Here is a 12588-nt window from a genome sequence, read left to right on the forward strand (position 1 = left end):
TTAGGTGCATGTCCACTGTGAGAGACATAATCTAAAAAAAAAAAAAAAAAAAAAAAAAAATCTGGAAATCACAAAGTATGATTTTTTAAAATAATTTATTTGTATGTTACTGCTGAAAATAAGTATTTGAACACCTGTGAAAATCAATGTTAATATTTGGTACAGTAGGCTTTGTTTGCAGTTACAGAGGTCAAACATTTCCTGTAGTTTCTCACCAGGTTTTCACACACTGCAGCAGGGATTTTGGTCCACTCCTCCACACAGATCTTCTCTAGATCTTTCAGGTTTGGAGTTTCAGCTCCCTCCAAAGATTTTCTATTGAGTTCAGGTCTGGAGACTGGCCAGGCCACTCCAGGACCTTGAAATGCTTCTTACGGAGCCCCTCCTTAGTTGCCCTGGCTGTGTGTTTGGGGTCCCATCTTCAATGCTCTTACTGAGGGAAGGAGGTTGCTTGCCAAAATCTCGCAATACATGACCCCATCCATCCTCCCTTCAATACAGTGCTGTCGTCCTGTCCCCTTTGCAGAAGAGCACCCCCAGAGTATGATGGTTCCACCCCCATGCTTCACGGTTGGAATGGTTTTCTTGGGGTTGTTCTCATCCTCTAAACAGGGCAAGTGGAGTTGATTCCAAAAAAACTCTATTCTGGTCTCATCTGACCACATGACCTTCTCCCATGCCTCCTCTGGATCATCCAGATGGTCACTGGTGAACTTCAAACGGGCCTGCACATGTGCTGGCTTGAGCAGGCGGACCTTGCTGCCCTGCAGGATTTTAACCCATGACAGCATCATGTGTTACTAATGTAATCTTTGTGACTGTGGTCCCAGCTCTTCAGGTCTCTTCAGGTCATTGACCAGGTCCTCCTGTGTAGTTCTGAGCTGTCTCAGAATCATCCTTACCCCACAAAGTGAGATCTTGCAAGGAATCCCAGGCCGAGGGAGATTGACAGTCATCTTGTGTTTCTTCCACTTTCTAATAAATAGTCATAACAGTTGTTGTCTTCTACCAAGCTGCTTGCCTGTTGTCCTGTAGTCCATCCCAGCCTTGCGCAGGTCTACAGTTTTGTCCCTGGTGTCCTTAGACAGCTCTTTGGTCTTGGCTATGGTGGACAGGTTGGAGTGTGATTGATTGAGTGTGTGAACAGGTGTCTTTTATACAGGTAACAAGTTCAAACAGGTGCAATTAATAAGGTAAAGAGTGCAGAATAAGAGGGCTTCTTAAAGAAAAACTAACAGGTCTGTGTGAGCCAGAATTCTTGCTGGTTGGTAGGTGTTCAAATACTTATTTGCAGCAGTAACATACAAATAAATTATTAAAAAATCATACATTGTTATTTCCAGATTTTTTTTTTTTTTTAGATTATGTGTCTCACAGCACATAACCACTTTAGCAAAGTGTGCAAATACTGTAAGTACGTTAATCTGCTCAGAATTAATTAGTGGTGATTCCAAGTTTCAGCAGGCTAAACTGTAAACAGGTTTAGTAGCAGCCAGCCGACATACAGCCCCATCAATATTTAACATGGGAAGATTTTAAGTTTTCATGAAACTGAGTAAATACACTGCGAGTGGGCAGTTCACCATATGCTGTCAGTGTTCTGAATAACAGATGACCTCAGATCAGATTTATCCTGAGATGGACACGCTGAAGGAAATGAGACGGGTGGGTGTGGGGTGGTGCTTTGGCAACATTTCTTCCAGCATTCATGCCAAAAAAAAAAAGTGAAATAACATGAAAAAAAATGAGAGAGAGAGAGATGGGGTTATGAGAAATGGGACAGGACAAATAAGAAGAGAGCAAGAGTGAGATGGCAAGAAAAGTGAACAAGAAAGTTGACAAGGAGGGAGAGGATTAGGGATAAATGGAGTGAGAGAGAGAGAGGGAGAGCGAGAGAGTGAGGGCAGTCAAAGAAAAGGAGGAGGAGGGAGAGAGTCACCCAAAAGAACACCTGTTGAGATTAGGGCTGGCACGCGACCCACTTCGACTCGCGTGGCAGCTGTGCCTCCACGGAACAATGGCAGTAAAAGAGAGAGAGAATGAAAGAAGAAAGTTTGAATGCACTACTTATCCTTCCAGATCGTGTGTGCACAGCATACAGAGAGTGGGAGAGAGAAAGAGAGAGAAACTACTGTACAGAGTTCAAATCCACATTTATCTCCAGGAAAAAACAAAACAAAACAAAAAAAAAAAACAGAAAAGAAACACCTGCTCAAGGTGGTCAACAGATGATGTGTCTCAGATGAGGGGCTGCATCCTTCTAAGGCTGCATTTGATGACTGCATACTTCATGTCTCATGTCAAAGGAGTCTTGGAATGCACCTGATGGATGCAGCCTCCCCCCAATAAAAATGAAGGATACGGGAAAGTGTATCCTTCATGGCCCAAACAATCCCAAGAGTTATTGCAATTTTTTTTCCAAGACAAAGTGGTTGTAAATTAAAACAAGAAGATACAATTTTGGGCTCCATCAGTACAATTATAAATAAATAATGTTTATGTGTAGTTTAAATACGAGGTCTGTCAATAAAGTATAGGTCCTTTTTATTTTTTTCAAAAACTATATGGATTTCATTCATATGTTTTTACGTCAGACATGCTTGAACCCTTGTGCGCATGCGTGAGTTTTTCCACACCTGTCGGTGACGTCATTCGCCTGTGAGCACTCCTTGTGGGAGGAGTCGTCCAGCCCCCTCGTCGGAATTCCTTTGTCTGAGAAGTTGCTGAGAGACTGGCGCTTTGTTTGATCAAAATTTTTTCTAAACCTGTGAGACACATCGAAGTGGACATGGTTCGAAAAATTAAGCTGGTTTTCAGTGAAAATTTTAACAGCTGATGAGAGATTTTGAGGTGATTCTGTCGCTTTAAGGACTTCCCACTGTGCGAGACGTCGTGCAGCACTCTCAGGCAGCATCATCAGCCTGTTTCAAGCTGAAAACCTCCACATTTCAGGCTCTGTTGATCCAGGACGTCGTGAGAGAACAGAGAAGTTTCAGAAGAAGTCGGTTTCAGCATTTTATCCGGATATTCCACTGTTAAAGGAGATTTTTTTAATGAAAGACGTGCGGGCGGATTGCAGCGTCGGCTCGCAGCCGCCGTGACGCTCCGTCACAGGAAAAACAGCTCTGCTGGAAGCCTTAAGGACAAGTTGGAACATCTCCAGCTGATAAACAATTTCTCATATACTCACTTCACTGAAAGCCATCAAAAGCCAACTGGATTTTAACAAATGGTTATCAACACGGAGGTGTTTTTCCTGTGCCGCCGCGCCGCGTCGGCTGCGTCCCGACGCGCGGACCCGTCCGCACGTCTTTCATTAAAAAAATCTCCTTTAACAGTGGAATATCCGGATAAAATGCTGAAACCGACTTCTTCTGAAACGTCTCTGTTCTCTCACGACGTCCTGGATCAATAGAGCCTGAAATGTGGAGGTTTTAAGCTTGAAACAGGCTGATGACGGCGCCTGAGAGCGCTGCGCGACGTCTCGCACCGTGGGAAGTCCTTAAAGCGACAGTATCACCTCAAAATCTCTCATCAGCCGTTAAAATTTTCACTGAAAACCAGCTTAATTTTTCGAACCGTGTCCACTTCGATGTGTCTCACAGGTTTAGAAAAAATTTTGATCAAACAAAGCGCCAGTCTCTCAGCAACTTCTCAGGCAAAGGAATTCCGACGAGGGGCTGGACGACTCCTCCCACAAGGAGTGCTCACAGGCGAATGACGTCACCGACAGGCGTGGAAAAACTCACGCATGCGCACGAGGGTTCAAGCATGTCTGACGTAAAAACATATGAATGAAATCCATATAGTTTTTGAAAAAATAAAAAGGACCTATACTTTATTGACAGACCTCGTACGTCTTGTCACCGCCAGCGTACAAACCTATTTGCAGTGAGGATGTTTTGCAGTTCCTTATTTAAATGGATCTGAGGAGCAGTGGTAGTTTATAACATTCTTATTTCCACTGCAGTTCTGCTCCGTGAACACCCAAATTGGAGCCCAATTACCCTTTGCTTTACTTGGATGCACTGCAGATATGAGGCCATATTGAATATAATTGTACTCAGTGAATGGCGTCTGCAAACACTGGCTAGTATACTTTCATACTAATTTCCCAGAGCAGATCCAAGTCACCTTGGACTGTGCTTTCATTGAGGTACAGAACATCTGTCCATCTCTTCCACTCACTTGTTGGCATCCTCATATGGAGAATCGTGATCTCTTCCAGGATCAGATCATTACAGCGGTGACAGATGTCACACTGAAATCATTTTGACAAGTCCTTTGTTTTTTGTCTAAATGCGGCCGTGGTATTTCGTCTCCCCAACACAGACAGAGAGGTAAACTCTGTTGTAACAGCATCACTTGGATGCCCTCTGTCACGGAGAGGCATTATGTAATTCACCCCTGCTAAATGTTCTGGATGCTCTGATCTCTGTTATCCTTCCTAGGTTCTCTGCAACACACCAATGCTTCAACCTCTCCAGCTCTTCGATGCCATCTAGCGGCTACAGCACACTGTACTCTGCTGCGTTCTTCATTTTAGACTTCTTTCCTGCTTTCATTTTTTAAACTTATTAAAGTACTTACTGTCTCCTTTCATAAAGTACAGAAAGATCAGTAATCATTGCGATTTTAATCTGTTAATACTAGTGCAAGAAATCTAATTGGTGCCAGTTATGATACTGTGAAGTGAAATTTATTCAGATTTTTATGTGAGGAAGCTATCAGTATTAACTACTTTAAAATTCTAAATTAAATACTGTCTGTTTTGATTAAGTTGTGAGATGCATTTTGTAACCCACCTGTGCAAATTTATTGAAAACCGAATTAATTATGTGGTTTTATGGATTGTGCCCATTCAATTTAAGTTATCGTCATCATACGGTTTCTCGTGCGCACTGCCACATAATTTCACTTTGGATTGCGTTTGTGGATTAAATGTTCCACACAAACCAAGTTTTCTTGCTTCGATTTTCCTCGTGGAGTTCATATTTGTGATCCAAAATCTGTTTATTATCCACTTTTCAGCACAACTTGTGTTTTTGGAGTCAATGTGGACATTCTCTTTGGCGCGTAAAAAACTAATCCCGTGCGTAAAAACGCACGGCCGCGCGTTTGCAATCGTTTGCGCGCTTGTTGTTTGTGCTTAATTTTGTGAGGTTGTGTGTTTTTTAAGTATTGGATGTCATTTTGGTGTGCACGCGCAGACACAGCTTCTTCGTCCTTCTGTTTTCTTTGTGCCAGCCCTCTCCACTGTGCTGGAGGAGGAGAACGTTGGTTTCGACGCGTGTGACAAAAGACCGCCCAGCTCCCGCCCTATGGCGAGAGGGCGAGAGAGAGAGAGAGAGAGAGCACATGCAGACTGTTGGACTCTTCTTGCAGCAGTCGAGCATTATGTGTCCCGCGACGTTTGTCTGTTGCTGAAGACCTCAGCTGCTTTTTTTGCGCCCTCCTACAAAACCAATAATGAAAAGATTAAATAACTTCAAAAATATCGATAAAAAACAAATAATGCATGATGTCAGCCTGAAAAAAGTGCATTCTCTGAGTTGCAGTCATGTATCAGTTAAAGATGATGCGTAATTACTGACAGCTGCTCCACATTGTTTATGCTCACTCTGAAGCAATTATTACTATTATTATTAGTATTATTATTAGTAGTATTCGTGTTCCACATGTTAATGTTTTGGCTCATAGTTAATAGTACGCACATGGTAAGAGGAGAAAAAAACTGAAGTGAGACTCACAACACAAACCAGTCTTTAAAAAAAAATTCTTGTATTCTGGAATGAGGTCAGACACGAGGCTGCTCATTGCACACGCTGATTATTATTAGATTCCTTTTTCGGCCAACCGGCGCAGAGGGGGGCGTGTACTTGGCGCGGAGACAGCGTAGCGACAGCACGCCATTGGTGGATTTTTATCGCTGTTGTATCGGGAAGGGATAAATACAAGCGAAGGGGGGGCCGAGACTGGAGGGCTGCTTGAAACTTCACTGCAGGTTTACAGATGGAAGGAGGGCAGTGTAACTGGTACTAGACTGAGCTTTTTTCTCCCCTATATTTTTTCTTTATTTACCCAGCATGCTTTTGTTTGTAGGAGCGAGAAGCCAGCAGACTGAACTGTGGGGCCCTTTATAAGTGCCTGAGCGCACAGCGTGGATCTGATATCACTGAGTGTGTCCTCACTGTGTGTCAAGAAAGTTGGAATTGTATTTATTTTTTCTACACATCAAGCCTTCTCCAGGCTGCACTGGACTGTTGTCACATTTTACCTCAGGAGTGATTTTTTTTTTTTTCTTTTTGGTTTCTCCTCCTCTTCAGCTCAAAGTGGGAGAAAAGAGCTGAGTGCGCTTTAAAGTGAGGAGGGACAGAAAGAGTTCCACGCTGTCCCGGGCAGCATGGTGCAGAAGATGAGCCACATAGAGAGCACCGCCGAGGCGCTCTCCTTCTTCGCCGGGGACTCCAGCTCCGACTCCGGGGCGTGCATGGACCTGGACGCGGCCGCCGCCTCGCCTCTGTCTCCGGGCTCCGCGGCGTCCTCCGACAACCCGGCGTGGTGCAAAACCCCCAGCGGCCACATCAAGCGGCCCATGAACGCTTTCATGGTGTGGTCGCAGATCGAGAGACGGAAGATCATGGAGCAGTCCCCCGACATGCACAATGCGGAGATCTCCAAGCGGCTGGGGAAGCGCTGGAAGCTGCTGCGAGACAGCGACAAGATCCCCTTCATCCGGGAGGCGGAGCGGCTCCGGCTCAAGCACATGGCGGACTACCCCGACTACAAGTACCGGCCCCGGAAGAAGGTGAAGTCGTGCGCCTCCAAGCCGGGAGGCGGCGGGGAGAAAGTGAGCAGTGGAAAGACCTCCTCCTCGTCCTCTGCGAGGGAAAAGCGGATCCAAGTCGCCCAGCAGCAGCCGGAGCCACAAACCGGCGTGCGTCAGCGCCAAAGCGGCACAATTTGGCTCCGATCAGCCGTCGGAGCTTCACCACAACTCCCTGTACAAGTCCAGAGTCGCCTCCTCGGCGGAGGCCAGGAAGCCCAAGCGTGTGTGCGCCTTCGGGGCCGCGGTGAGCGTCAGCCCCGCGTCTTCCGCGGCGGTTCCAGCCAGCCCGACGCTCAGCAGCTCGGCGGAGTCCAGCGACCCGTTCAGTCTGTACGAGGAAGGCGCGGACGCTCCGGCAGGGACTCCGGCGCGCTACGGCGGCCACACGTACAGCAGCAGCAGCAGCAGCAGCAGCAGCAGCCGGCGGGCCTCCTCACCCACTCCCTCCGGCTTCCACTCCTCCTCCTCCGCCTCGTCCTCCTCCTCCTCATCGGAGGACGAAGAGTTCGAGGACGACTTGCTCGATGTGAACCCGAGTCCCAGCTTCGACGACATGTCGCTGGGGAGCTTCGGCTCCTCGGTGCTGGACAGAGACTTGGATTTAAACTTTGAATCCGGCTCCGGCGGGTCCCACTTCGAGTTCCCCGACTACTGCACGCCGGAAGTGAGCGAGATGATCTCCGGTGACTGGCTGGAGTCCACCATCTCCAACCTGGTGTTCACCTATTGAGCCGAAAAGAAGAAAGGTGCGAAAAAAAAAAAAAAAAAAAAAAAAAAGTGATCGCAGCCCGGCGGGCTTTGTGACGCAGCAGCGGTGGGTTCGAACCCGCGTCCTCTCGGAAGGCTAAACTTTTTTTTTTTCCGGCTGTGTGGACTGTTGGAAGATGAACTTAACTGTGATTGATTTGCACGTGCGCCTAATCAATGTTATTTTCGATGTTAAAAAAAACAACAAAAAACAAAAAAAGGGACATTTCACAACTTTTTTTACCAATCGCCAAGTGAACTTCACCACTAAAAAGGTACACAAATAAGACTTTTTACATGCGACATTTTTATTGTGATGTGTCACCTGGAGGGATTTTTTTAAACGAAACCGAGGTGGGTTGATGTGTTTTTTTTTTATTTTTAATTATTTTAAAGTGGATTTTTTTTTTTCCAAGAAAAAAAAAGTTAAGCATGAGCTGACTTTGTTTGTATCTTGTGCTGAGATTTTTCTGTGAGAAGCAGTTTTAGTATTAGGATTATTTAAATGATAGGTGGCGCTCGCTTCGGTTCTTCTCTTTAAAAAAAAAAGACATTGAACTAATCACCAGCTGTTGTAATTTCTTCAGGATTCAAAAGCAAACTTCAAATCTGTGCTGAACTTTATACACGTTGTTCTCTGATTCAGGACCAAAATTGTTCATTTCTGATAGGTTTAGAGATTTTTTTCTCCATTCCCGATTGTTTTTTTTTTTTTTTTTTGTATACATTTATTCAGATGCCATTTTATACGGGATGTTTGTATTTATATACTGGGCCAAGCATTTTTTGACACCTTATTTCAAGCATACATGATTTACGTTTTTATTTTCTTTCTTTTTTTTTTTTTTAAATAAATATTACAGGGTTGTCTGTCACATTTCTTTCTCAGGCGAAGGGCTAGAGTTTTAAAAACACACTTTTTAGTTTCTTTTTTTATATTTAAATGAACACACTTTTGGACATTTTAAGAGAGGAAACAGTTTGTTTATTTTCTCAGTGTATTTTTGTACAAATCTATATAGAAAATAGGGAAGTCAAATCGGTGTGGTGTAGCCTACTAATACAGCTGTATTGGATTTCCTTTTTCTTTTCTTTTTTTTAAACGTCTTGTTTGTTTTTGTTTTTAACATGCTGTCTTCACGTGCTCGGGGTAAGCTCGTACTTTCCTGTTATTGCCTGCTTTGCTGGAAGAACTGCTCCAAGAGGCGATCACAGTGTGGTGCCTGTTTTGTACATTTTAAAAAGTACCCAGTTAATTTGCAACGTTATGACAGAGCTTGGTGAATATGTTTTTTGTTTGTTTTAATATACCAGCAAATGTTCACAAGACTTTGTTTTGTTAAATGCCTGAACATTTCACAGTCTCGAATGCAGGCGTGAGATACATGAACTGAGGTAGGAATGTTAGTTTTCCAACAGCACCTGAATGCAGCATCAGTTGACTCAGCCTCCCTTCTACGTTTACAGCGCCAGTTTGCTGACGTCTTAAAGGCACAGGACCACATTGTTTCCAGAGGCTTTTCCTGTGGCACGTTTTTTTTTTTTTTTTGCTGCATTTTAATAATAAAAAAAATCCACTTCCTTTAAAAAAAAAACAAAACAAAAAAAAAAACAAAAAATACTTTTTTTTCCTGTTAAACATTTTGCCTATGACAACAAACGAGGAGATTGTAGCTTTAAATTTGACTTGTTTCTTGATGTTTTTATTGATGTCAAATTCACCGATCAACCACTGGATTGAACACGCTGTCGATTATATAGCAAGCAAGGATGAGAACATCAAGCATATTCAAATTTCTTACTTGAGTTCCGCAACAGTTGTACTGCGTTTCTCATTGTATTTGAATATATAATCTTTTCTACTTGTCAGCTGTTAGCTAATAATTGTTTTAGTATCTTTATGGCATGGTGACTAGCATTTGTATTTCAGATTCAGGTTATTAGCTGTTGTGTTTTTCAGAAAAAAAGTCAAGGAAAAAAAAATTAAAAACAATGAACCGTGAATTTGAGCTTTGTATATTGACTGTATCATAAAGCAAAAAGATTGTGTGTTTATGTATGTTGTTGCTATTGTGGACAGGCACTGTCTCGAACTGCGATCTTTTACACATCCATACTTATGTTTAAGGTGGTCAGTTCAGAATTCTTTTTATATATATATAAAAATATAAATATAAATGAAATCATTTTTAAATATATTAACTTTATTTTTCATCCATCCTGTGCAATATGCTGTGTAGAATTATCATTTATTGTCTCTAATCATGCCATAAGCCAAGGGCCCGTCCTTTTTTTGCGCCTTGGAGAAAGGGGAGGGGCTAAACTCATGCCAGCTAAAGCGTGTCCATTCACTGCCTGTCAGATTGTTGATATAAACTTGTGTACAGAACTTTTTTCAAGGAAGGAAATAAATATCAGCTGGAACTGAAACTCTCCAACTCTTATTTCTTGTACTTTTGTATTTGAGTGACACAGTATTTAGTTCCATAGATGTCAAGAAAAAAGGTGGCTGATCTGCGCATACTAATGTTCTGGGACTATTTTCCCAAATAAATCTATAATGTAACGCAGTGTTGCCTGTTCTTTGCTCCGTCATGTGGATATATAATGTGTCAAGCCTGTTAATCTGGTAATTTGTGTAAAAACCAAGTACTATTGAGCTAGCTAGCTTCGTAATTGATAACGACTTTTGCACACCCAATGCCAAACATGTTTGTTTGCTGACGATATTCATGTTTGTGTGAAGCCGAAATCATATTTTGAGATAATTTTTGAAGTAAAATTCATAATTTGGCTTACTTTATTGCTCACAATGTTATACCGTGTGAGTGTATTTTTAGCTATAACCAGGTCCATAAGTATTTGGACAGTTACACAACTTTTATAATTTTGCTTATGTACACCACAATAGAAAAGAGATGATCAAAGTGTCCCTGTAGTGTTGACTTTTTAGCTTGAATTCAAAGGTTTTAACCATTTTCACATATAATCCCTCCTTTTTCAGAGCCCATAATTAATTGTACAAATGAAATATAAGGATTATTGTTAATACAAATCATCAATTTGACACCCAGTTTGCTTTCAACAAGCCAGAAGATTGATACATCAATATTTGCAAGTCTCTGAATATTTCCTGGATTACACGTTTGCATTAAGGAACATGTACATAAGTATTTGGATGGGGACACAAACTGTACACAGCCACGGAGTGGAAATTAAACTATCAAGATCTGCGTGTAGTGTCGGCTTTGAGCTTCAATTCAAGAGGTTTAACAAAATTATCACATTAACCATTGAGAAGTTAGGACCATTTGTAAACACAGTCCCTCCACTTTCAGAGGTCACAAGTAAAAATAAAATATACAGATCACACTGGTCAACAACAACAGTATTTTTTTTTTCTTGCATGGACTTTGAGAACTGATTTTGGGTCATTTTGGGGTGCTAAATCTGAATCTGAGCTCAGATTTCCTCTATCACATCACATTTTTTTTTTGAAGTCTGCATGTCCTGTATTGGTGGATTAAGCAAAAGTTGCTCATTCACTCAGGAGTTTGATGCCACTAATCATGCACAAAAGCAGCTTCAACAGCATAGTTTTTAAACCAGGTTTGTGAAAGTGATCAAGAGCCGTAATATCGTTTATGGCTTTGAAGAGGGGTACGAGACTGCAGCGTTTGCTTCAGCGCTTGATACGAGGAATATGTTTTCATATCTCAAAAACATGATGTGATTGGCAAAAACTAATACCAGATTCAGATTCAGCAGTCCCAAATTACCCAAAATCCATTGAAAATCTCCATGCAAGAAAAATTGTGTTGACCAGCCTAAGTAATCATTCATACAAATCATAATGTTTACGGACAGTTTTCTTTCGACATGTCATGGACTTCATTTACATCAGTCATTAAGAAATACAAACAATATGGTAAATATGGAGGCACATCGAAGGAATTAGAGTATCCATCCTATGACTTACAGAAAGAAATGTGGGTGTAAAAGCGATGATGTGTATTAAAAATAATCCTTATATTTATTTTGTCCAATTGCTTATAGCCTCTGAAAATGGAGGGACTCTGTGTATAAATGGCTGGAACTCCTAAATGGTTAATGCAACATTTTTGTTAAACCTCTTGAATTAAAGTTGTCAACACTAGAAGTCAACACTACACACAACTCTTGATTGTTTCATTTGACCTCCATTGTGGTGGTATACAAAATTGTGTCCCTGTCCAAATGCTTATGTATCTGACTGTATATACATGCTTCTTAATGCAAATGTGTAATCAGTCAATAGAGGCAGCAGGTCCTTGCATGACAGCACACAGACAGCTGGTGTTCAGAGTAAACATCAGAATGAGAGAAGCTGATGCTCTTTGGAGATGACTGCAAACAACAACAGAGTTTACGGGAAATGGTGGAAAAAAACATGATTACCTGCACCAAAGCATGTGCACTAACAGTGTAATAAATACTGTAATGGCAGGACATTTTTAACATGGTGTCTCCTGATCTTCAATGGTTGGTCTATGATTTCAAAAAGTTCAACTGTATTGCAGAACATACAATTGGGACAATGGATAGATTTTAGACAGCAAATAGATAAACTCATTTCACTTAAGCATGACACCCAGATCATTTTTTTGCATAGTTGTGGTCAGAAGTTTACATACACTTATCTTGGACACAAATGACATAGTCCAATCGGGATTTCCAGAAGTGAACTCTTATTATTGTGGGGCAGAATGTACAACATACAATACCAGTCAAAAGTTTGGACACACTTTCCCACTTGCACTCTGCATCTTGCATTTAGAAAAAAAGGAAAAATAATGCAGGGTCCCAAAATCAACAGAGTCAAAAATAAACATACAGCCCATCTGCTGTCCCTTTGGAAAGGTTCGCCTTGTGTGCCACCAGGTTCTGGAAGAACTGGTGAGGATAGAGTTCTGTTAAATTTGTTGATTTCATGATTTGGACCAGATCAGATATTTTTCATCATAACCGGCTTT

The 12588-nt window shown here is 41.9% G+C and overlaps 1 protein-coding gene across 1 annotated transcript; it reads left to right on the forward strand.

Annotated features, from left to right (window-relative positions):
* The first annotated feature begins 5973 nt into the window (after positions 1-5973).
* Positions 5974-10006, forward strand: sox4b (SRY-box transcription factor 4b). Its single transcript, XM_034175249.1, is given in 3 exon segments — positions 5974-6035; positions 6327-6873; positions 6875-10006. Coding segments are annotated over 2 exon segments (1155 nt in total). The 5' UTR covers positions 5974-6035; positions 6327-6403; the 3' UTR covers positions 7560-10006.
* The last annotated feature ends 2582 nt before the right edge of the window (positions 10007-12588 follow it).

Source organism: Thalassophryne amazonica, chromosome 7, assembly GCF_902500255.1.
Source record: "Thalassophryne amazonica chromosome 7, fThaAma1.1, whole genome shotgun sequence".
In the NCBI taxonomy this organism is placed as follows: domain Eukaryota; kingdom Metazoa; phylum Chordata; class Actinopteri; order Batrachoidiformes; family Batrachoididae; genus Thalassophryne; species Thalassophryne amazonica.